Source organism: Ursus americanus, chromosome 3, assembly GCF_024610735.1.
Source record: "Ursus americanus isolate L20-20 chromosome 3, mUrsAme1.1.p, whole genome shotgun sequence".
NCBI classification, from domain to species: domain Eukaryota; kingdom Metazoa; phylum Chordata; class Mammalia; order Carnivora; family Ursidae; genus Ursus; species Ursus americanus.
In genome coordinates this window covers 19,346,275-19,372,947 of record NC_142129.1, presented here as the reverse complement: position 1 = coordinate 19,372,947, position 26,673 = coordinate 19,346,275, and the positions used below count along the sequence as shown (strand labels likewise).

The window sequence follows — 26,673 nt, the reverse complement described above, 5'->3', positions numbered from 1 at the left end:
TCCACTTCTGAGTTGAAACTATTCCTGTGCTGAGATAAACCCCCAGCTTTATGTAAATGATAGCCCCTAGTAGCACAGTTGGCAATAGCTTTTGGCAGCCTCCTTTCAGGAGTAGGGTGTTATATTGTCTGTAGTTTCCTTTAAAGTAATTTAATCTGCACCTTAGGGGTGCTTAGTTAACATTTTTTGAAGTACCTTAATCAGGAATCCACACTTCAGGGGTAGTTAGTTAACATTTGAAAGACCCTAATCAAGATTCTATACTCCAGGGGCAACCAGTGCTTCAGAGACTGTACCAGTGGGTGCATTAATTAGAATAAAAGATGTTAGAGGTAATTTTTCATTGGTGAAACGAATGGTATTTAAGGTAAATAGTTGACCAGGTATCTCCACTGGGACATGAATGGAAGGTAAGGATTTGTTGAGGCTAGAAGCATACACAGGTCTAGAGCTTGATTTGGTCCTGTGCTTGTAGCCCTCAGTGAAGGATTTTGTCATGTCATTTGGCCAGTGGTGCATGTGAAGTCTCTGTAACACCCTATGGGCCACACCTTGCCTGCTGCTGCCTGCTTCTGCACACGTACTCTGGCTCCACTCCTTTTTTCTATTTCTTGTCCACAGAGGTGTTATTCTCGATTTTGAACCAGACTATTTCTTCGTGTCTTCTTGGTTTATATTTTGTGTATAACTGTGTTTTGAGATTGTGTATCTCAACTATGAATACATAGTGCCATTTTGACCGGAAACACAGAATTATTGTTGAGCGGTAACTTTCTTATTTTCTACTTGAGAGTATTGTCACTCTTCTGAGGCCAGATTCCCATCTGTGGGGGCAGCGTTGTGGACATGTATTTTATTGGGCTAATTAGGGTTGGTGATTTTTTTTTGAAGTCTCCTTTTAATATTGAATTCTGTTCAATAGTGGCACAGTTCTGTTATATAGACATAGTATTCTTGAATACAGCATGTAAATGAAGTTATGTGTGTAGGTCGAAATCAGATATATCATATTTACATACCTTAGTTACCGTGCATAGTATAAAGCATGACATTTACCAGAGTTTCTATGGTAAACACTACCATTGTCTCCTACAATTTAATTAACATATAAATGTTAAGTGAAATAATAAAACTTATTCAATACAAAGTTAAAGTGTATCACCAGAGTTCTTGTGCAGATTTGATGACGTTGATGTGGTTCTGGAACATAGGTGAGGTTCAGTGGGGTGGGGTGGGGTGGAGTCCGGAGCCGAAGACCAAGAAAGAATTCTTGAGAGGTCTTTGGTGCAAAATGTGGTTTATTAAAGCATGGGGATGGGCCCCGTGGGCAGAAAGAGCTGCTGCCCTGGCTTGTGAGGGCTGGCTGATTATATATACTTTGGGGTTGGAAGAGGTAAGGAGAAGGGGAGGTTTCAAAAGGATTTTCATATGTTAAAGAAGGCTTACAGGGTAGGGGAGGCCTTGCCATTGTCAAGTTAAAGTTGTTTTTCCCTCTAGCAAGGCAGTAACATGAAGATGGTTGGGAACTTCCTGGAAGAACATCACAGATCCCACTCAGGAGTGGGGGTGAGGGGAGGTTGCAGAGTGTCAGCTTATGCTTTGTCTTCAGCCAGCCTTCTGCTCCCTCATCAGCGTGTGTATATAGCCATGGTGTGTGTAACTAATATGTTGTTACCAAATGTACCAAGAAAAGAAAGCCGTTATGGAGTGGTCTATGTTGCTTCCTGTACTCACTGGGAAACAAAAGGTAGTTTTCTTTTATAGAACACTTACCTGCTTAAATGGATTATTCACTTTATCTGTTATTTTTTTAAATGGGATATCTATAATCTAAGTATACATAATTAACTGTAGGATATGGAACCACAGATGTACAGATTTACTCTAAGTTGATAGGATTATGGAATTGTGGAGCTTGAAAGGACTGGAGATACCATCTAGTTTCATGAGTCCCAAAGTGTCTTAGTTAAACCGTCATGAATCCATGCTTAGCCTCAAACCACAGACATAATTTATATCCACCTAGGCATGCATACCTACACATCCCTATCTTCCGCCATCCTTCTCTGTCTGTGCGTGTAATAAGGAACAGTTGGGACCAATAGGATTTTAGTAGTAATAATGGAGAAGAACATGAAAGTCTTAATATTTAGCACTGTCCTGCCAGTGAGGGTCTTCAAGAACAGGTTCAAGAAATCCTCACTTTGATGAAGTTGTGGGATACAGGTGAGGTTCAGTGGGGTGGAGTTCGGAGCCGACGACCGAGAAGGAATTCTTGAGCCGTCTTTGGTGCAAAATGGTGGTTTATTAAAGCACGATGACAGGACCCGTAGGCAGAAAGAGCTGCTCCGAAGTCATGAGGAACGGCCCATTATATACCCTCAAGTTGGGAGGGGATAAGGGATAGCGTAAGTCTCTAAGGAATTTTGGAAGCAAGGTTTCCAGGACCTTGAGGGGGCTAGCTATTGTTGGGAAAAGGTCATTTATTACTGTCTAATAAAGCCTTAGTCATGAGACCCTTCAGATGTATATCAGTGGGCCATATGCTTGGGGGATGATTGCCAACGCGTATCTTGCGGGGGTGGGGGGTGTGGGGTGGGGTGGGTTAGAGATGAAGGAAGTTTCCAAAGGAATTTTTATATGTTAAAGTAGACAGGATCCTGGGGGAGGGGGTGCTCAGGCTAGGATTGCCTTTTGCCCTTAAAAAGTATTAAATCGAGGCAACTGAGTTCCTAGAGGAATGTCACTGTGCCTGTTTCAAGGACTTGTCAGTGGGCTGTAGGTAGTAGGAAGTTTAATTGTGTCTACATACATTCCCTTCAGGAAGCTAGATTACTGATAGCTTTGTTCTTGTAAACTGCTAAGACATTTGTAAATTGAGGGAGACTCAAGTCTTGCAAGATTGTGGTATCTATAGGTTAACTGTTTCTTTGTCCTTTAGGGCAGCCAGGAGTGCCTGAGGAATGTTGTATACATCCCAGGGGGGAGGGGGTTGCAGGGTGTCAGCTTCTGCTTTGTCCTCAGCTTGCCTTCCGGATTTGCTTGGGCACAGATGATCCACAGCCTCATCAACTTGGTCAGTATCTTCAGAGCAAAAAGATCAGAGAGAACTGGGGGAGAGAGTAGAGTATTTCTTATAAAGTGTTCTAAAACCTGCCCGGTGAGTACTATATCACGATAGATACAAGGGAATGATTCGATGTTCAGTTGTTTCTAAGTATGTACATTTTGTTCTAATTGTGGTGTGAGGCCCTTACTGAATTTCAGCTACATTATTTTTGTACAAGATTTTTTCCATAAAGCACCAAGAATTCTATCTGACCTCACAGGGTTTTTGTGATTATTGGACTAGTCTTCATGGTTGATTATATTATCCTTTAAAATTGCCTTTTAATTTTCAGCTGATGTAAGTGAAATAGATAATATAAATTAATTAATATTGGATCTGTTCAGTGTTTATGCTCTAGGAGATTTCAGGAGACAAACAGAAAGATGAGGTTCTAAACAAATGTGCCATTTGGGGCTGTGGCATTTTATTATTCATACCTTGCTTATTTGTTATTTTTTAATAGGTTCTCTATCACATTAGTGCACATATAAGTAGCTATATGCCACACTGTCTAGGGGCTCATGGACTTAAACTACATTTACCTCCTCACCAATCACTCTTGGCGGCAGGAGCTTGCGGCACACAGGTGGCCTGTTGCTTGTGTCTGTTTGTGACTCATATGTGCTGTTTCGTGAAGATCATTTTCTCTCAGCTAAATTTCTATTACCTTTTTCCCTGCCTGAAGCTCTGCTTATAGTTGTGCTTCATTGCCCCCCTTCCCCAACATGCTGCATTTAGATGGCTCTTTGGCTGCTAAGTATTTCTCTCTTCTTGCTGCTGGGATTGGTTTTGCAGGATGGAGGAATTCTGTGGCCCGAGGGGTCTACTTAATGTATAAAACAACACCAGAAACTAAAATGTCTATTCTTGGAACATCACATTTGGAAATATCAATGCCTGCTTGCTTTCTTTCTTTCTTTCTTTCTTTCTTTCTCTCTCTCTCTCTCTCTCTCTCTCTCTCTCTTTCTTTTTTTTGATTTGCCGTTAAAATTGTCACCTTCAGGGGCTTAAGCCACCTTGGTTCTACTCCCACTTTACTAGTATTAAAGTTTTTTAAATGAAATACCACATCATCAAATGTCTTCTATGTTGCAAAGAAAATCCTAGGAATTTGGTCATTCTTGATGTGCTTCTGTCTAGGACTTCTTCAATGAAGAACAGGCTTGTTGAAGTTACTACATCCTGCATATCCTTAAATGCTTTTGGTTCATATTTAAGTGCATTGTATGAGTTGGGAACAAAAAGAAAAGGGATTGAGAAGAGCGTGCATTATCATCTGAAGCAGGGGTTTTGGAGACTTCATGCAGTGGTTACAAGGATTTACTCCATATAGTGGGCTATTTTCATTCTTCCCTAATAAATAGATTGCAGTGCATTCCCGTGGTGCTGAACAACTTGGAGTGGACGTCCTCATAGTATCATTGAGCTTGAATCTACTAAAGAAGAATGCATGCGTTCTCTCAGGATATCATGTAAAGACCTGCCAGTCGTTTCGAAGACTAGAGGAGAGGGAAGGATGGGGAAGACTTTATTATTAGGGTCCATCTTCTGGCTTTTACTCACTTTTGCTTTATTCTATCTTAATCCAACCATTTTTGAAATGAGAGAATTATTTTTGGGTATTTTGGAGGACATATTTGTATGTATGTGTATTAGTTTGAAGGGAAGGCCTCTGGTTTTCAGTAGATAACAGAGGTCTCAGATCCCCATCCCTCCCTCTCCCCAGCTCGTCACTGGGGTAAGAACCACTGTGCTGGGCTCTCTTCTTCCATTCCAAACCCAGGTGGTTGTGATGACACGTAGTCTACAGATCTACAGAGACTTTTGAACTATAAAATTATTTCTCAGAAAACCAACGTGGATTAGCCAGACAGGTTTTTTAGGAGAGTGTGTTATGGTAGACCTATGTTTAAAGAAAAGTAGAAGGTGGTTCTTTTGTGTTGATGAAGAGCCTTCATTACTATTTTCCTCAGAGTCTTGTCTCACTTTGCACATATTGTTCTTCATTTTTCTTCATATCTTGTCATTTGTTTTAACTAATTTACCTTATTATCTTATCTCTTTATCCAGTTACTTATCTTTTCCAACCATTAAATAAGAGTTTTGAAACTATGGTCTGGGTCTTTAGAATTCTCCTGCAGCACCCAAGAATGGCATTTTATCAACAGCGAATGCTTAATAAATGTCATGAACTGACTGGCTCATTGTAGAAGTGGCAGTCCATGGAAAGCTTTCTGTGGAGATTTGCTTGTTTTTAATGGCTTCCACCTCTTGTTTTAACTGATCGGTATGATTTGAGGAATATAACTGTTACCTTATGATTCTTAGTCACTATGTGAGTATAATTTAACTACCAATTTACTTGAAAAGTCTTCTCTAATTTCTTTAAGGGAGTAATCAAAGCTGTGATCCCATTTATTCAACCCATTCTGTTTCTGAATCTTGTAATGGAACCTTTTTCTTTTCTTTTTTTCTCTTTTCTTTTTTATTTTTACAGCAAGGGAGATAAACCTGCAGGATATCAAGGAGGATTTGGAATCGGATCCAGAGGAGAACAGCACCCTTTTTATGGGCATCCTCATCAAGGGACTGGCCAAACTGAAGAAGATTCCAGAGACCGTTAAGGCCATCAAAGAACGCCTGGAGCAGGAGCTACAGCAAATTGTGAAGAGGTCTACAACCCAGGTGGCAGACAGTGGCTATCAGAGAGGAGAGAACCTCACTGTGGAGAACCAGCCAAGGTAAATGGGTGTGCAGTTTATTGTTTTGAGAATTCTGCCTTTGCTAGGATGGGGGATAGGTGAAAAACTTCGGTTGATGTTATTTCTTGAACTCAGGCTGCTAGAGCCCATACAAACTCAGATTGGTGAAAATAGGTGAATAGGCATAATTCAGCTGGTTTTTGATGCAATTGAGAAGTTTTAAAGCGTATTGTTCATACTCTAATGAAAAAATGTAGTTATTGAATATTAAGTACTAAGCATAATTCAAGGCATTTGTGTATATTATCTCATTTAATTCTCACCACCACTTTATGAGCTACTTATTAGTATCTACATTTTACGGTTAGGGAAACTGGGGCTCAGAAACTAATAATTAGTGCAAGGTCACAGAAAAAGTGGCTGGCCTTGGAGTTGAATGCATCTCTATGGTCTTGCCTGTGTCCTGTGCTTTCTTCTTTAATGTGTGGTGATATTTGCCAATAAGGCAGGTAGGTTTCAGGAATTCCTGTATCTACTTAAAATAGCTAATAGGATTTGGATTTCATAATCCTTGTTTTATGAGGGGAAAATGAAGTTGTACTATAGTCCTAACTCTGTCTTGACTCATACACTGAGAGATCATGTCTGCCAAACCAGAGTTCAGGGCGTAATAGATTAATACCACTTGACTGTGGGACAAGATATTTGAAATTGAGGCTTTTCTAGAAAATCCAAGGTATACTCTGCACAGGTCTCTGTTCCCTTCCACCCCCTTCTCTGCTGCTACGCACCACCCCCCTGTTTACCAGGGCAGGGATTTGTCACAGTTGGGGGGGTGGGTGGGAAGAGACCAGTGAAAACTATAATTTCATGTGAGAGCAGAGGGCAAAGTAGAGCAGGTCTTCTCAGTTGCTCAAATAATGTAGTTCCTAGGAGGTACCAGACAGTATGTAGAAGGGATCATAATCTCGCGGACCTATTGTTAAGGAAATTCTACTGTTTGTAAATAGGACTTAAGAGGATTTTTTTTGTTTTGTTTTTTGTTTTAAAGCAAATAACTAAGGAGAAAGAATAGCTCACTTAGATTAGAATTCTTCAGACTTCAAATGTTTTGGAAAAATTAATGTGTTCTATTTATATTTTCTATATTCTTTGATATATCTAAATAACATTGTGGGTTTTTTTAAGATTTTATTTATTTATTTATTTGACAGAGAGAGAGAGACAGCCAGCAAGAGAGGAAACACAAGCAGGGGGAGTGGGAGAGGAAGAAGCAGGCTCCTAGAGGAGAAGCCCTATGTGCGGCTCGATCCCAGAATGCTGGGATCACACCCTGAGCCGATGGCAGATGCTTAATGACTGTGCCACCCAGGTGCCCCAACATTGATTTTGATTATACTTTAAAACTCTTCAAAAATTAACTCCCTTGGAAACTTCATTCAAAAGTGCAACTGGTATGGGGCGCCTGGGTGGCTCAGTCGGTTGAGTGTCTGGCTCTTGGTTTCAGCTCAGGTCGTGATCTCATGGGTCATGGAATCGAGGCCTGCGTTGGACTCTGCACTCACAGGGGAGTCTGCTCGAGGGTTCTCTCCCCCTGTCCCCCACCCTCACTCTTTCTCGGTCTCTTTCTCTCTCTAATAAATAAGTCTTAAAAAAAAAAAGGTACAATTGGTGAGGAAACCATCTTCCACCCATCTTCCTGCCATAGACCATTTCCAAGCACGTGTTTTGATGGATTTTAGAGTCAAGCAGACCTGATTTTGAATGCCAGCTCTTTAATCTGAGGAAAATAATCCCTATCTTAGAGGATTGCTTGCACTAGGTGAGGTCATATGATTAGAGTTTCGTAGACTAGCTCCAGTTAAAGCTATTACATGCCTACGTGATATATGAACACACGCGTTTATTTATTCTTGCTTCCTTCCTGAACTTCCATGTTCTTTGATCACTCGCATCATGATCCAGAGAGGCTGGGGAATGGTTCTAAATTGAACTTTGCTTTTCTTCTTTCTTTGCCTGGTGCCTGGATTTCCGTGAAGACCTTTTGCCTCCTTACTAATGAACACTCCAAAATTCTGGCTTGCTATTTGCCCTGTTGCTGCAAGTCCCTGGATGAATACACTGAACTTTCATAGGGAAATAACATGACTATAGTGTATATTGGAAATAAAACGAAAGGGCACAGATCAATAACTTTTCTGCAAATCTCATTACAGTACCCTTAAAAGCAATGTGTCTTTCATAGGATTTTGACCCCTTCCTCTTCCATTCTCTAAGCCCCTTGCAGAATTCACAAGTGGAAATTACAGCTGTAGAAGTAGAAATTCAGCATACTGCCCCAGGAAATAATAATGTTTATGAGGAATGAGTTAGCAGAAGGGTCCCCCCCACACTTTAAGTTTTTTTGTTGTTGTCGGTATTTAGAGCTTTTGTAAGCGGGATATATTAGGCGTCGGCAAGCCAACAAACTGCTTGTCTTGGTTTCATGTGTATAACATGATCCCATTTTATAAAATGTACAAATCTGAAAAATTGGGCTCAAACTATAGAGATAAAAAAGTCCAGAGAAAGCAAATATTTGGGGTGAGCCTCTTTCCTTGAAGATCAAAGATTAAAGTCTTGGGCTGGGATTCCAAATGACCGATAATTTTGAGCTAGTCTGGTGGCTCCGCGGTTTCAAATGCCTTAAAACTCACAAATTAATGACCTTGGAAATGTCATTCAAAAGTGATTGGCATTGTTGCTTCTAGAGGCTGAACATTTTAGATGGGATATTGTCAGATTATCCCTTGAAGCTTGCTTGGTATTTTGTGTTCATCAAACTGTACTGGGATGTGTTAGTGGCATTTATTTTAGAAAGAAGTCAAGTCATAATACTTCATATTATTTACCATTCAAGGAATCTTATGCTAAAGTATAAGAACCTGTTTTTCTTAAAGTTGGAGTGTAGACAAAAAAAAACCATGTAAATCCTTTTTTCCCCCCAATATGCATATTCTTTCCCTCAGCCCCCAGTGAAATAACCTCTTCCAAATCATTAGCATATAAATGCTATTCTGAGGCTAGATACCGGTACTGTAACTTTCCTTAAAAGTTTCATTGTTCAACATCATCTTATTAAATATATTCTGGTTGTGATGCATTGCAGGCCTGTTTTCATTTGTCTTTATGTAAAGAGAATTAATGTGGTGTGCTATTTTGCTAGGAAAGAAGGAACCAGGCTACTGAATTGTCATGCTTCACTTCCTGCAGAGCCAGAATACTTCCCCAGCCAGTTTTTAAAAATCACTTTGGTGACCCACTTATTTTTTGACACCGGAACCCCTCCCACACCCCCACCCCCGCTGCCAACTATCTGTTGTCTGTTTATAGGAGAGAGTCTTTTCTGTTCATTCATAATCTATGAAGTGTCTATAAACCTCTGCTTACTGTTAAAGAAAAATATTCAAATACTGTTGCCAACTCGGTATAAACATTAGAGCAACATGTGCTTTGCGAATCTCCCAGAACCTCCTTCTACCCATGATTTCCTCGGAAAGACAGGCAGTGTCTTCAGTTTCAGATGGCTCATGTGGTCTGCTGTCTGGGCAGCATATTACCAGTTTCTTCATCTCCTGCTGCCTAATTACCATTTCTTTCCCAAAATCTAGCTAGCTCATGAGCATTTCATAGCATTTTTGTTTCCAAGAAGCTGGAAGAAGTTCTTTAATAATTAACACATAGGAAAAGCATGAGGAAGAGGTAAAAGAAATAAAATCCTCACAAGGTGCAACATCAAAAATACGGAGGAGAGAAAGATGTGAGAAAAGACAGTGATTGACACGTGTGAGGAGCCTCTTCCATCTGTTTGAAAATGGGCCTGTTTAAACGTGGAGACAGCAGATCGTTGCAGGGGGAGGTGGTGGAGGGCTGCTCTGTTTTGGTAAAATTGCTGGTCTTGAAGAGGGCAGAAGGGATTGAATGAGTCGAAGCCATGGCTGCTATGGAAACCCTTTTTCCTTTTGGAAAGAGATAATTTTGCCATGTTTCTTCATCTTGGTTAGGAATGAAGGAAGATTAAGTGTCTGATCTAAAAAGCAGAGAACATTACATGTTCTGTGCCTCCTGGGATATTAAAGATTTGTGGAAATAGGTTTTAATGCTAAAGGTAGTTGTGTTTGGATAATGTTGTAGATTTTTCCTCCCTCTCTGTTTTGTAACTGTTATTAAGTTCTACTGAAAAATAAATTATTTAAGAATTAAAGTACTAAAGTTATTTTAATTAGAAGAAATCATTGAAAATGAAAATGCCTATTGGGGGTATCAGTGTGGACAAAGGTAATTAATACCTGTTTGGAGACCAAGAGGATCTTGACCATTAGATTACCTTCTATGATGTGTGTGTGTGTGTGTGTGTGTGTGTGTGTGTGTGTGTGTTTGGCTATCTTCTAACTGCTCGTAGAATGGAAGCCTTGAGAGAGAATGAGTCTGCCTTGCCCAGCACCCTATCTCCGGAATGTAGCACAGTGCCCACCTGACCCAATATCTGTTAAATGAAAGAATGAATTCTACATATGTTGATATCTACCATGGATCAGACACTGGGCTGAAACGCCAAAGAAATAAGACCTAGTCCCTGTCTTACAGAATTTAAAGTCCAGAGGGCAAGAAAGGCATTAATCAAAGAACTTTTCAATAAGTCTATTATTACAGACTGTGTTAAGTGCCGTAGAGGAAGAACAAAGTGTGCCCTGAGAGCGTATAACCGTGAACACCTGATCTGGTCTGGGTACGTGGGCATTGCAGTGTTCCTTGTGTGTATGTTTTTAAACAAAGTGAGGTAGCCGCTACATTTTATAATGGTTGTTATCACTTTGAGAGCACCTACCATTTATGCTTCTTGTGGTGCAGTTAGCTTGATATCCACATAGAAGATGGGAGAAGGAAAGCAGCTAGGTTCTCGATAGACCATTTCCAGAGTTTGTGCTGCCCTCTGTGGTTGGTAAGATTTTGATGATTACTGCCAAGTGTGCTTTTCCTAATACCGGTTTTCATGTCATCACTAACGTTTGAGAATTTCTATGTTCCCTTGCCAACAGATTGTATTAGCAAACATTTTTATCTTTGCCAGTCTAATAGGGAAAAATGGTATTTCCAGGGGGGTTTTGATTTGCATTTTTTTTCTTGTTAATATGAGTGAGGTTAAACTTTTAATTTGTGTTAAAAAAAATAATTTGTTATGATACCCGGGTATTACTTCAAAATAATTTGGCTTGAGAGTGGGTGGAGATGTAGATAAAATGCTGTTAGCCATAAATGATACTTACGGAAGCAGGGTAATAGATGCAGGGTGGTTTATTTATCCTATTCTTTTTCCTTTTTAAAATCTGAGATTTTCAATAATACAGGGTTTAAACAATGTTTATTTCCTTTTCAGTGAACTGTCTGCTTTTCTGGTAATTTTTTTTTATTGATTTGTAGGAACTTTTTATTTATGAAGAAAATTAGTTTCTTGGGATTTATTTTATAATTTCCCCTTATTTTTTCTCTTTTGACTTCATGGTGTACGGTCATACCACTCTGAACGCGCTTGATCTGATTTGATCTCAGAAGCTACGCAGGGTCGGGCCTGGTTAGTACTTGGATGGGAAACTTTGTTAAGGTGTCTGGCCATGTAGGCATTGTTATTATATATTATAGTTTTTGTTTTTATGAGGCTGTATTTATCAAGCTTTTTTTCTTAGCTTTTGAGTTTTGTGTCAAACTTAGGTTTTCTCTACTCTTTGTAAATAAAATCTCTCAATTTTTTTCCAGTATTTATATAGTCTTATTTTTAATGTTTATGTTTTTGATGCATCTGGAATCTGAAGGAGTGGCCACACCATTTTTAAACAGATGTAACACTTACTGAACTGTATTCTAACGGGCTGTATGCCCTTTCATTTCTGTCTCCTATGAATCTTCCATGTAATTGATTGTCAGTGGTAGCTGAATGCTTGCTGAATAATTCTAACACTGAATCATTTCCTTTATAGTCATGGGTTGTTTTCAAGGTTGGTATTTGCCTCAGTTCCTAAAACTTTCCTGCCTCCCCCCCTGATTGGTAGGTTTGCAGAAATCATTGAGTTACTGCTCTAAAAGTTGAAAAAATAAGCTTTAAGAATATTTTTGAAACCCGGAGTCCAGAACTTGGAATGAGGGCATACTGATATAATAGGGCATTCTTACAAAGTGGTTCTGTCTATGAGGAAGTCTAAAGGCTCAGTCCCCAAGATTAGTTTTGTAGTACAAATGCAGTGTTTATGAAAAGACAAATAAATGAAACAGTTCTCATGGGTTTTTTTAGACCTGTGGCTAGAGTCAGGCATATGAGTCTTTTTCAAATAAGTAGCATTTCCTTTCATTTTTTTCTTTTTCTATTAGATACTCTTCTTCTAAGTCTCTGAAATGTAAGATTTTGTGGGATTGGTCATTTTATTGGACGGAAAAGTCATTTAAGAGCAGCTTTGAAGCAAGGTCAAGCATTTGTCCTTGTGGCTTCTTGTAGCCATTCCCAGGCACTGCATGTAGCACCTGGACATGCTTGGAATCAGGGAGGGCCTTGATGTAATTTAGATGAGTAGTTAATTCGAATCAAAGCAAGCGGGAAGCAAGTAAATTTAACTTCAGTGATTATGATATCGTTTGATTAAATTTCTACTTTTGATTACATATATCAGTGAGAACATGCTTTAAATATGCTCAACTGTTAAATACTGAAGGGTATGAATAGGATGAACCAACGACATACAGAAGAAATTCCACTATTCTTCAACTAGAACATATCCCCTGCAGCTTTATTGCAATATTTTTAGAACAAATGAAAGGAGTTAATTCTTTACATGTGGGACTTAATATACCAATTGTTAACTAAAACATAAAATTTATTACCATGGAAGGTAGTACTGGTTTCAAATCTATGTATGTTCTAGTAAGACTTAGTAAATAAATTGGTAATAGCTTCATAACATATCATGTGAATTAGTAATGTTAGTAATGTTCTTTATTCTCTTGTAAGCATGAAATTGGACAGCTGTCTTTCTAATTGTGTTATTGTTTTTGGGTTATAGTCTTCAGGGAAAGGGTGTCTGGCTAAATGGGACAGGTCTTAGTATTAGATTGCTTAAATCTTTATTTACATTCGTCAGGGTAAAAACAATAGCAACAACAAAACCGGCTTTTGAATTCTCTTGTTTTGCATGGTATTGCGGGTTTGAATTAGAGATCATATGAGTTAAAGGACTGGCAGATAAAATCTATTTCATGGATTACTGATAACATTTAGGTGTGAGGCTTCCTGCTACATCTTGGTCCTCTTTTCTATTTGGCAGAACGTGGGAGCTGCCTTAGGTCTTATTTTCTGTGCACTTGTTGGTATTCCATATTCAAACTGACATTAGGTCTTCCACTGGAAAAACACAAAAAACTTGGTCAAGTGACAGTCTTCCCTTGCTGATGTTTAGGGTCATTGCAGATGGGATTAAAGCATCATCGTGTGTATCTTAAGCTGTATTTCATACCTTAGGGTCTCTTCTAACTCCTGGCCTATTTCATTATCACAGTCTGTAATCAGACTGGAGTATGAGTTTGTCATAGGGGGCCTAACTTTGTGTTTGCAGCCTGATCTAGGGCTGGACACATACTAAATGCCCAAGAAGTTTAATGAATGAATAAGAAAAATACGTTAAGAAGATAATTTTTTAATAAGAGGAAGTAAACTTAAAAAAAAAACCAAACATCTCTGCACCGCTTACAGGAGCGGGGTCTAAATATCAGCAGCACCAATGCCATTTGAAAGTTAGAACTGGAGGGGTGATTAAATTGGAATCTCTGGGTGCAGGGCCTGCGGGGGTTTCTGCCTTAGGTAATTCTCATGCATGTCAAAGTTTGAGAACACTCTTTATACCATCACAGACATCACAGAGTTTTCTACTTTTGTAGCATATATGCTTTGCAAAGCAGTTTGTCATCTGGTATCTCACCTGAGCAAGGCTCACTATTGGCCTCATCACAGGTAGGGGTGTTATTAATCCCAGATTTACTCAGGGAAATGTGAAAGCCAAAATAATTAGTTCACAGAGCTTGGTGGTGGTGGAATTAAGAGTAGAAGTAGTCTCTTTCCATCAGGGAGTTTGCCTTCTGTCTTCTATAAAGATGACGCTCCTAATTCCTTTCCTGGGCCTGATTTTGTTTTTCCCCTGGAGAAAGGCAGTATTTGCACTGACATATCCATTCTCTCACCCAAACCCCCCATTGTGTCAATGACAGGCCTCTCAGAGATAGCTGGACACTTAAGAAGTGCGATCAGCAGCCACAGAGTAAATGGATCTTAATTAGCTAACCTGAGAATTAAACTGATGACTTAGATACCTAAGCAGTTCCCCCTAGGGACCTGGCACATTCTCGTACTAAAAATACATACCTAACATCTTTAGTTATCTCTGAAAAGTGGATTTATGGATAATTTTTCTAATGTTCCACTATGATGAAATATTATTTTGGAAGCGGGGAGAGGCGTTTTCCCCCTAGCTTCAGTGAGGTATAATTGACATACAACATTGCATAAATTTGAGGTGGAGAACATGTTGATTGGACACCCTTATATATTGCAAAAATGATAATTGCCATAGCATTAGCTAACAACTACATCACATCTATTAATTACCATTTCTGTGGTGAGAACTTAAGATCTACTCTTAGATCTTAACTTTTAAGTCTATAATATGGTATTAACTATAGTCACCATGCTACACATTAGCTACCCAGAACTTACTCATCTTATAGCTGCAAGTTTGTACTGTTTGACCAGCTCCCCATTTTCTCCTCCCCCAACCCCTGGCAACCACCATTCTAATCTGTTTCTTTGAGTTTGGCTTTTTTAGATTCCAGGTATGTGAGAACATACAGTATTTGCTGGACTTATTTCCCTTATCTTGATACCCTCAGATTTCATCCATGTTGCCACAAATGACAGGATGTCCCTCTTTCTCATGGCTAAATCATATTCCATTGTAGTTATGTATACATGCGTGTATGTATATGCGTTCAAATACACACATACCACATCTTCTTTTTCCATTTGTCAGTCGATGGACACTTAGGTTGTTTTCCCATTTAGCTGTTGTGAGCAATGTTGCAACAAACATTTTGAATTTGTTGAGGAACCCCCATACTCTTTTTCATAGGGGCTCCGTCAATTAACATTACCAACAAACAGGGCACAAGGATTCTTGCCAGTGTTTGTATTTTTTGTTGTTGTTTGATGGTAGGCATTCTAACAGGTGTGAGGTGGTAGCTCATTTTGGTTTTGATTTCCATTTCCCTGATGATGAGTGATGCTGAGCACCATTTTATTTACCTTTGGTCATTTGTATATCTTCTTTGGAAACATGTCTTATTTAGTTCTCTGCCTATTTTTAAATTGGATCGTGTGTATGTGTCTTTTTGTTGTTACAGAGTTGTATGAGCTCTTTATATACATTACATACTATCAGATATATCATTTGCAAATATTTATTTTTTAAGATTTTATTCATTAGAGAGCTCGTCCATGTGCACGAGTGGGTGGAGAGGCAGACGGAGAGGGAGAAGCAGACTCCTTGCTGAGTGGGGATCCCAACTTGGGGCTCGATCCCTGGACCCCGAGATTGTGATCTGAGCCGAAGTCAGATGCTTAACTGACTGAGCCACCCAGATGCCTCTTATCATTTGGGAGATATTTTGTTCCATTCTGTGGGTTGCTTCTCATTTTGTTGGTGGTTTCCTTTGCTGTGCTGAAGCTTTTCAGTTTGATGTAGTCCCACGCATTTGTTTTTACCCCTGCTGCCTTTGCTTTTGGTGTCAAATCCAAAAAATCATTGCCGAGGCTAATGTCAAGGATCTTACCTCTGTTTTCTTCTAAGTGTTTTGTGGTTTCAGGTCCGCGGTCGAGTCTTTACCCACCTCGAGTTGACTTTTCTGTATGATGTGAGATCGTGCTCTGGCTTCACTCTTCTCCAAGCGGCTTCCAGTATTCCCAGCACCTTCTCTTGAGGAGGTTATCCTGGGAAAGGCTTTTCAAAGAATGATGCTGATGCTTTAATTGAAGGTGGCCTGGGTTTGTTTCCTAATTTTAGTCACTAGTTTGCCATACGTTAGAATTAATTCACTGGGGTCTTCTACTGGGAATTCAGGGCACTGAGCATGAGAGGCTGACTTACAAGTGGGGAAGTGACACAGGAAGAAAGCTCCCAGCGCCAGGTCCCAGTGCAGTGTGCTTTTTATTTTTGCTCTGTTTCTTTCTATGTTGCTAATAGTTTTTTCCTGCTCTTTTCATCGTGCAGATGGAGAATTAGTCAGCATTTCTCAAATAGTAACTTCTTTTTACATGAAGATTGTCATTAATAAGTGGCAAAACTTATCTCTATCCCTTTAAAAGTAGGTATTCGATAACCCTGAAGATTAAATGAGATCTCTGTCCTGTTTGAAATGAAAAATACTAGCTCAGCCAGGCTTATTAGGAAACCGTGTATGTGAGCTGGAGACATGTAAAACTAAGACCATTTTGATAGGAAATAATTGATGACCAATTTCCTTTAATTTTTCACAGAAGACCCAAGCTCGGAGGTCAATGTTTTCTTATCTCTTAGAGCATAGTGGTAGGGAAATAAATAGTCTGTGGTTTTTGCCTTTATCTATCAGTGGGAAAATGCAGAACCTTGATATTAAAGTTTCAGCAGATAAGAAGTAGTAGAACGGAACTGATTTTCTACCTCGGGTGTGTGTCTTTGCTTCATGACCAAGTAAGGCAGCTCCTTGGCTGCAAACATGGATTTTCCAGCCAAATGACTAATTCAAGGTTCCCTGGATGTTAAATTTAGATTCGGATAGTCGTATCTCACCTTAAATATTGAACATTTTCCACAGCTTGATGATACAGCTTTACACCATAGACACTCCTTGTCCCCTTGTAATGGTTCCTTAACATTTTCTTCTTATGTTTCTTGACGATGAGACAGACAGGGGTAGCTGCAAGTGGAAAGTTAGTAGAGGATCTGGGAAATAAGTAACATTTTACAGGGCTGTTTCCAAAACCTGCCAGGTAATTGGATGTATGTTTAAAGAACAAATACTTTCTTTAACTTGACACTCCTGTGTTTGTTCTTTTTATACAAAATAGATTTTATTATAGTATTATTAAAGCTAGCTCTGAGTGCATCTGTCTTTCAGCTTGAACTATACTTTTGATTCTCATGTTAAGGTTGGTAAGGTTATCTTTTTGAGTGGATAGTTATATGTGAAATATTTCTTTATTATGGGCTTCTAAAACCAGGTGATTATAATAGGTAATGTATTTCCTCACCTTGTTATCGATAACCAGGCCTCTATCTCTCCCATCTGTTGGACTCATTTTTTTTCATTCTTTCAACACGTATTTACTGCCTATCATATGTGGAACACCTTGACAAATACTGGAGTAGAGTGGTGAATTGGACACAGTTCTTTGCCCTCATTGAGTATACAGTGTAGAGAGGGAGAGGTAAGGACTGGAGGAAAGCAGACAGTGGAGGGCTGTTTTAGTAAATGATATGGTCTGCATTAGCAGAGTAACCATGGCAGTGGAGGCAAGCAGTCCATCTGAGAAGATAGTAAAGAAGTGACTGATAGATTGGGTTTGAGTGGAGAGGGGAGGTGGGGGTGATTTGCTGGGGCGAGTGATACCATTCACGCGTGTAGGGACCATGGAGGAGTAGGTTGGGGGAGCGAGAGGACGAGTTCTATGTAAGACCTATGGGATTTGAGGTCAAGAGCTCAGGAGAGTGGTCCAGCCAGAAGATGCATGTAGGAGTCATTTGTGGGTGGAACGTTGAAGACCGTGCTGAGTGAGCTCACCCAGAGAGAGTATGAGGATTGAGAAGAGTTCATGGGACTCCAGGAATGGTCTGAGGAAGAGGTTCCTGAGAAGGAGCCACCAGAGAGGTGGAAGGAAAGCAGAAGAGTATTGGGTTGTGGGCCAGTGGGAGGCAGTGTTTCGAGGGGGAGTGAGTAGTCAGTAGAAGGGAGTGCTGCACTGATTTAAATAAGGGCCGAAGAGTGTCCGAGAGATGGAGCAAAATGTTGTTGTAGACTTTTGCAAGAGTTGTTTTAGTAGAATACCAGGGGTAAAAAACTAGTTTACAGTGAGAAGGTAGAGTCCATATAGACAGTTCTCTTGACACTTTTTCCAGCCTTGGTTTCCTTGGCATTGTACGGTACTGATAATCTCTTTGCTCTTCCTTCCTTCCTCCCTCCCTCCCTCCCTCCCTCCCTTCCTTCCTTCCTTCCTTCCTTATTTCTTTCCTCCCCCCCCTTTCTTTCAGATTTATTTATTAGAGAGTGCACGGAGGGAGAGGGAGAGAGAATTGGAAGCAGATTTTCTGTTGAGTGAGGGGGCTCAACGTGGGGCTCCATCTCACCACCCTGAGATCATGACCCGAGCCAAAATCAGGAGTTGGAGGCTTAACCAGCTAAGCCACCCAGGCGCCCCTGGCCTCTTTTTGAAAACGACTTCCTTTTTTTCTAATACCCCTTAAAAGGAACATCCTCCAAAATTGAGGACTTTGTGTGAACCTTATCTGTGTTGTAGTTGCATTGTCTGTGATGTGAGGATAAAAGCAGTACCTTCCTCATAGGGTTGTCCAAAGGTTTGAATGAAATAACCCAAGTAAAGCACCTCACAGAATGCCTGCCATGTGATCGGTGTGGCTCTGTTTGGCGTAGCGGTCTTTGTTAGAGTCCTCGTCGCTGTTGTCATCATCCTCTTTCCTCTCTTACTTCAGCCCTCCTCTTTCAGAGCTCTCTTACATTATACCAGCTTTAGCCATCAGCCCCACGCTGAGGACCCCAGGTCAGTGTCTCTGATCCTAGACTTCTAATACTGCCGCCACCCTACCTTGCTCATTCTTTGACTCATAAACTCAGGCACCCATGACATTTGACTGTTTTCTCCATTCTGGGCATTGGGCCTTGTGTTGGAGGGGACTTGTAGTTACAGGGAGACACAAACCAAGGCCTCTGCTCTTACTTTCTGGCCCAGGAGGCCATGCATGTCACTATTTTGTCACTATGCTCAGTGTCCATTGTGAGTGTCTATTTTTGGAGGGAGTATAGAATCCCAGAGGAATGAAGGAATCGGCTCTTTGTGAGTTAGGCCTCCTTCAGTTATCAGTGACAGACCCCAGGTGCAACTACACTGAAGCAGGAGTTTTACTGGAATGATGCTGGTATATCTTACGGAGGAAGCTGGTGTATCTTACTAATGGAGCTGAAGGAAGGACAGAGATGCAGCTGGGCCATGCAGACACCTAGAGCATCCCCCTCCCACCCTTCCCCTTGCAGATGGTAACTGTTAAAGGTACAGAAAACAATTTACTGTTGTTCTAGGTCGGCTTTTTTAGTATACTCTTACATACATTTTTGCATGTATTTCTCACCATCTGTGACTAGGAAACTGTAATTGAAGAAGTTTGTGTTTGAGGAACCTGCGATTTGGAACGTCCTTATGATGTCTTGAAGGCCCCAGGGATACGCAGCAGAGAGCCGGCGTCCAGTCTGTGGTTCTCAGTGGCATTTATACTGTCCGGCCATCCCAGGATTCCTATTTCCCTTTACCAGCGGTGATGTTGTATTGCTGTTAGTGCATACTGTTTTGTGGCTTTAGAAATGGCCTCTGTTTCTGTGGTTCATGTGAGAGAGAGAATGTGTGTTCCTTTTTTCAGAACGGTAGAAATGGCAACTGGTTGAAATTGTAATCTCTGAGGTTCTTAGGCTTCTTTGTCCATGAGGCCTTTTGTGGAGTTCTGTGTAAGGAGTCTATGGTACTTGATGGATTCTGTCTGCTCTTTTGTCTTTTAGATCAGCAGTGAAAACCTTGAGCCTAAAATGATTTAAGCGACTGAGTTAACTGCAATGGAATGTTTTATTTCTTTTATTTATTTAAATTTTGTGGTGGGAGTGGGGAATAACTTGAGTGGGGCTTTGTGTGTTTGGGTGACCCTGAGTATGTCTGCAGCTGGGCAGACGCTTGTTTCTCGATCTAGTATCGTGTGGGCAATTGGAGAGTGTCTATGAATATTCATCTTGTTTCAGTTGATTTCTGGTGGCTCTAATTTGGGCCAGACTAGTGTGGATTTATGTCCTATTTATGTGAGTGATTCCCGATCTCTCTTATGCTCTGATGCTTCAGGAGAGAGTCGTCTGACTTTTTCTTTTTTAAGGAGTGCATATGTTGGTAAGGAATGGTGTGCCTTTGCAAAGCGTGTGTTTTGACTTTGGTTTCTTTTTCCTCATTAGCCATTCACTCCTCATCCCACTGCGGAGGGGTCAGCTTCCAGTGCTCCTCTGAGATCCTCTTGCCAAGGTCACTGGGACCTGTGAATTGTACGATTCTCCGTCTTTACCTTCTCTGACCTCGGCGTAGCCTTGACTGTGGATATTCTTTTCTCCTTTTTCTCTTACAGTTTTGTTTCCTGGCTTCATTCTTCTTCCCAAGCTGCTTCCTAACCATCTTCTCAATGCTGCTATTTTGGGAAGTGTTGGCTGTGGACCTTGCTTGCTTTACGTACTCTGCATATAACCCTGAGTGATCTCCTCTCAAATATTTATCATTTTAAGAAATTTCCGGTGTCAGTCTCTCCCCTGAGCTTCAGATTTGCATATCCAAGTACTTAAATAAATAACACCTTAAACGTAACCAGATGTAAACCCAACATCTCTCCTTCCAAATTTCTGTCTTCACTTGAATGCTCTCACTCTCAGGAAAGATAACCATCATTTTCAGAGTTGCTCAAGCCAGAATCCAGACAGAGGGGGCCTGAACTCTCTTCCCTCTATGTGGTTCTGTCCATTTTCTGCTGTGCTCCTTCCAGCAGTTCAGTGAGACCCCTAGAGCCAGTATTAATTAATATTTTGTTTTTATAGATGGGAACACTTGGAGAAGTTGAGATTTTCTTTTTTCATGAAAAAATAACAGGAATTATCGATGTTGGGAAGGCACGTGAATCTTGATTTCTTACAGGTTACTTACATTAGTGGGAAGAACAAACCAAAAACAAGTCGACCAAAAGAGAAAAACTAATGTCTTCTTGTAGGAAGACTCCCAAAGAATCCACTTTTGTAATGCTTCACTTTTTGAGACATCAGTTTCCTTTTTCACTGTTTTATATGTTTTCACTGCAGTGAAGGTGTTGGGCCCTGCTGTCCTCCCTCAGTGCCATAGCTGTTGGGTTCTTTTTAAATAGATATATTGAGGTATAATTCACATACTACACAGTTCATCCATTGGAAGCATACAATTCAGTGGTTTTTACTGTATCCACAGGGTTGTGCAACCAGCACCACTGTCTAGTTCCAGAACATTCCACCCCCCCGCCCAAAAAATAAACCCCATATACATTAGTAGTCAATTCCCACCCACTTAAGTAACTACGGATATGTTTTCTTTCTTTATAATTTGCCTATTCTGGGTATTTTATATAAATAGAATCATAGAGTATGTAGTCTTTTGTGGCTTTTCTTACCGACCACATTTTCAAGGTTCATTCATGTTGTAGCTCGTCCCAGGACTTCATTCCCTTTGATCGACAAATAATAATCTGTTGTATGAATATACAGCATTTTGTTTGTCCATTGATGAGTTGATGGACATTTGAATTATTTCCATTTTTACGGCTTTACTATTAGTAATATTTTACTCATAGGGAATAATGCTGCCGCGAGCATCTGTGTACAAGTTTCTGTGCACATGTATGTTTTCATTTCTCTTGGGAATATACCTAGGAATGGAATTCCTGGGTTCACATGGTAACTGTATGTTTCATGTTTTTGAACTAGTTTCCAGAGCAGCTGTACCATTTTACATTCCCACCAGTACTGTAGTGAGAGTTCCAAGTTCTCTCTACATCCTCAACAACACTTTTTATTGCTTGCCTATTTGAATATAAGCTATCTCAGTGGGCTGAAATGGTATCTTGTGGTTTTGACTTGAATTTCTCTGATAGTCAGTGATGTTGCATATCTTTTGTTTGCCTGTTGGTTATTGATATATCTTTTTTGGAGAAATATTTTCAAAACCTTTATCCATCTTAAAATTTGGTTATTCATCTTTTTATTGTGAGTTGTAAGACATCTTTAGATATGCTAGATACAAATTCTCCAGATAAATGATTTTCAGATTTTTTCACCCATTTTGTGGGTTGTCTTTTCACTTTCTTGATGGTGTCATTTGCTGCACGAAAGTCTTTAATTTTTCTATAAGAACTGTGGGTTTTATTAATATTGCCATGCTTGTGCTGTGGTAAGGCAGAGGAGAGCATCCCTGTCTTTGAAATGGGTCGATGTTTAAATGTAGGTAGAGCTGCAACTAGAATCTCTCCACTTCTGGCTTGTTTCTTCTCCCTTCTTTCTTCCCTGTGTGGCCTCTCTTATGGCTATGATGGCCATACAACAATAGGTCTGTCTTGGCCTTGATTGTTCAGGACCGGGGGAAGCCGGCAGTGTCAACATTTTATCAAAGGATTGCTGTTTCCGTGATGTTAATAGTTACCACTTAAACCTCATCTTAAATCTCAGTTCCCTGCTCGGTCTCTTTTCTAAGTAGAGCACTGCCCCTGGTGGCTGAACTGCTCTTGTCCTTGAGTGGCAGGCAGGGTGTGCAGTCATGGAGCTTGGTGTTGGGCCCTGCTGTCCTCCCTCAGTGCCATAGCTGTGAGAAGACCAGACAGCAGCACCCCTCCATTCAGAGGAGCTGCTTCTTTTCCAGTGTTTTCTGCTTCCTTGATGGTTTGCAGGCCTGTACCTGAACTTCATGCCATTGGGCAGTTGGACACCAGTGTGCCTCAGGCTTCTGAATGTCCTGGATCAATAAGATTTCAAGAACTGTTAGTAGGTAGCATAAGGTTATTTTTAATTTTGTTAAGGAAGGACATTTGGTAATGTAATTGCCATCATAACAGAAAATGAGATTTTCCTATCAAGAGAGTACCAAAAATACCAAATGAATTTGCTTTTGTGAAAAGTTGATATATGTTCCTATTTTCTTATTTTGCTGCCTATCCCTGAAAAATGCCCTGTGGTCTGTGGATTGATATTTGTAAACCATAGGCTTATATACTTAACTTAAATCTTTATTTGAAAAGTAGAGCCTTCACTTAATCAGGAATTTACTCTGTATGATGCCAGATACCAGTTTTATACAGGTCATTCCTTTATGCTGAATTAACTATTTTGGCTGTTATGTTAGACACATCTTCTCCGTACCCTCTGCTGATACTTGAGAATTTCTCCTGTAATATAGATGAAAAGATTTGTTTTAGGTATATGTGAGTATAAATATGATTTGATCTTTAAAAGATTAAAAAAAAAAAACCCCATGATTGCAAAGGTAGAATGGCTTCTATTTACAAATACAATGTTTAATTTCTGGATTATGTATGTTCTAAACTGGGAGTACTACATAAATTTTTATTGATTCTGTCTCACCTAAATTAAAATGTCAAACAGATATTAGGGTTTTATCATAAGGTAGTTATTGGCTGTCACACTGGCACATTAATTATAGTAATTGGGCAGTAAAGTAGCCATAGGAATAGATAATAGGCTATACATTTTGATGAAATTGTAGTTATAATCTCTTATTTATGGTAGTAAAATCTTGTTAATTGACATTGCTGACAAGCCCTTTTGCTTTCCTTTTCTACTTTTCAGGTTGGTTTGTAAGTCTGCTTAGGAACTCTGAACTGACAGCCCACAATATACAATAAAGGTCACATTCCAGAATTTTTAGACTCATTCATGGTATACACATTAAATTCAGCAGATATTTGCTGATCACTGTTTTAAATGGTCCTAAGTATACGGAGATGTATGAAGCAGTTTCCCACATTGAAAGACTAATACTGAAGAAGGGAGGAAAACATCTCTATGTAAATACCCATGACCCGCATTTATTGAGTCACATATATGAGCCACATGTAAGTACCTTACAAGTGGGATAAAATACAGGTTCAGAGGAGGAAAGAATGATTCCAAGCCTAGGTGATCAGTGAAGCTGCGTGGCTCAGTGATAGAGGAAGTACATGGCATTCCTGACATAAAGCTTCGAGCTATCTCGGAGTCCACATCTACATTCCAGAGCTATAGCAAGAGGTACGCGGTTAAATGCACCGACATGGAAATCGACTTTTGTTCTAGGCTCAGCTGCCTTGCAACCTCATTTTGTGTCCTTGAGTATATAAAATTGATGTAATAATATGTGTCTAGCATCTCTCACTATGAAAAATGAGAGAATGCAGATGCCTAAGCTGCTCCCTGTGGAGAAGGTCAGATTGCTTGGCAGGTGTGTGATTTTTTTGCAGACAACTTAGGCCATACATCTGAATGGTAGGCAGAGCCTTCCATGACTAAAAGGATTAGCATCCTTACCAAAGTGCCCAATTTATTGCTGGGAAATAGCATGTTCTGTGTAACATCAGAACTGTTGTCTGAAAAATTTCCTGAATTTCTGGGAGAAACTGCCCAGGTGAATATAGAGTAGTAGTGTGGTGATCGCTGAAGTATGATAAAAAGGAAACGTGAGCTGCTACTGCTGGTCTGGGACGTTACAACTGGTTTGACATTCTCGCATCATTTCCATTTTATAGCAGAGGAGACTGAGGTTTAAAACAGACTTCAAAAGTTGCTTCGATCATACAGCTGTTGGAAATCAGTCTGTGGAGATCTGATGCGCTGTTCCCATGGTTGATGGTTTTCATGCAGGTGGCTGTAAGTTAAGCCATCTTCATGTGCGTGCGTGTGTGGGTGTAAATATTCTCGTTTTTTTCATCAGGTTACTTCTAGAACTGCTGGAGTTGCTATTTGACAAGTTTAATGCTGTCGCCACTGCACACTCCGTGGTCCTGGGATATCTGCAGGACACTGTTGTGGCCCCGCTGACTCAGCAGGAAGACGTCAAATTGTACGATATGGCGGACGTGTGGGTGAAGATCCAAGATGTTCTGCAGGTGAGGTGCTTTTACAGATAACGGTGCCATCTTGATTTGGAATAACAGGATGGAATGAAAAATCTGCCACCTAAAATATTCCCTTACTCATAAACAGTGAGAAAGCATGTTGCTTTTTAAAGGTGATGCTGCTGATGTTATGATCTTCAAAAAACACCTTTTACCTTTTTTTGCCATGCTTTAAAATTAGGAGATTCTCAGTATGTAGCAATCAAGGATGTGCAGTATTTGGTTTTCTGTTGTAACATACTTGGCTGCGCCGGAATTAGTCATATATTAAGGTAATCAATATTAAGATGTCCTTAAACAGTATTTTATAAACCTAGTTTTATGACTGTTTTCCTACAGTCATCTCTTGCGTATATTGGGGTAAATGACAGGTCAAGAACTTGTTTTGAGGGATGAAAATAACTGTAAGGTATGAATGTATCACTTTGATTTGTTGAAGATTGGAGAAATGATATCACTGTTTGGTATGATGAGGCAGAGATGGTATTTAGAAATTTTATTATATTTTCTCTCCATGTGCTAGGAAAATATATTTGATTTGGCCAGATGAGAATTGGAAATACGATTAAGAGTTAGCTGAAGCAAATTTGACATAGCTAAGTAGAAGTGATGTGGTTAGATGGTACCTACTAATATGAAAAAAATTAAGTATATGTAGGAAATTGAAAAATATAACTGTGTAGGAATGAAATTACTTGCATGGCAAATAGGAGTATTTGCAGGAAAAAATAAATCATGAATGTAAATTGTAGTCATTTTTAAGAGTATAAGGGATGCTTCTGTTGGATTGAATGATGGATCCTTGGTTACTCATTCATTAGACGTTTTTTTGGGTGCAGTCTGTGTGCTTTATTGACGGCTCAGTGAAAGGAATATAGGTTGCAACTACATTCCCTGAGTTCCTTTTTGCTGCTTTATCTATTACTATGTGTCCATAGTAGGAGCTTGATGAATATTTGTGTATTGAATAAAATATCTTTATTGCTTAGAAACTAGTTCTTTAACGTTTTATATCTTGATTTACTAATATCATGGAAATATGTGCTTTTCCCACAAACATGTCCCGTGTTTAAGGATGAAATAAGATAGTAGACTTTAAAATCATTTCAAAAACAGTTAGAATGAGGGACTTTTGGTTCTAGCCATGATGAAGTTACCTGCTGATGTAAGTTACCTGAAGTTACCAACTCTAAAGCCGGATGGACTCAGGGAGTCAGCACATTCAGTTGAGAGCAGAGAACACATGAAGTGAATCCCGCATTCATCCCAGCTTCCTCTTGGGGGACATCTGCCATACTACGGCATGCGGAAGTGAAATCGAGGCAGACAGCAGCAGGCTCCCTAAGCAGAGGAAGCAGAGATGAGAGTTTGGGGTTGTGGACGCAGCTGGGATCTGTGCGTCAGGATGGTGGAGGTGGAGAAGAGGGAGTTGCACAGAGGAGGTGCCCCATCAATATGAAAAGAGCGCCATTGAGCCTTTGGTCAAATACGAAGCTACGCAGACACACCACAAGGCTTGGCAGAATATGGCCACCGTGGGACCGTATGTTGAATGGCAGTTCCAGACGTGGCCAGCTGCTTGGAAATGTTGGAGTTCAGAGTCGCCAGAATGGGGTGAACTTGCTGAGCATCCTGAGCTTTCAGATGTGGCCCCAGAAAGCTTATGTTGTAGGAAGAGGACTGTTCCGGCTGTAGGGTAGGGGTTACTCTAGGTCTTGCATAACTGAGTCTCTACAGCATCAGCCTGATCCACTTGCACATTAGCTGTCTGCCGGAGCAAAACTCACCCTAAAGTAAGACAGTCCGCATTTTCATTGGT

General features: G+C 40.1%; 1 protein-coding gene across 1 annotated transcript in view; it reads left to right on the top strand.

Annotated features, from left to right (window-relative positions):
- Positions 1-26,673, top strand: part of EXOC4 (exocyst complex component 4) — a 717,712-nt gene that overhangs the window by 72,301 nt on the left and 618,738 nt on the right. Inside the window, exons 6-7 of the mRNA XM_045792625.2 lie at positions 5,607-5,850; positions 24,671-24,845. Of these exons, the coding sequence (XP_045648581.1) occupies positions 5,607-5,850; positions 24,671-24,845 (419 nt within the window). The remainder of the gene's footprint in view (positions 1-5,606; positions 5,851-24,670; positions 24,846-26,673) is intronic.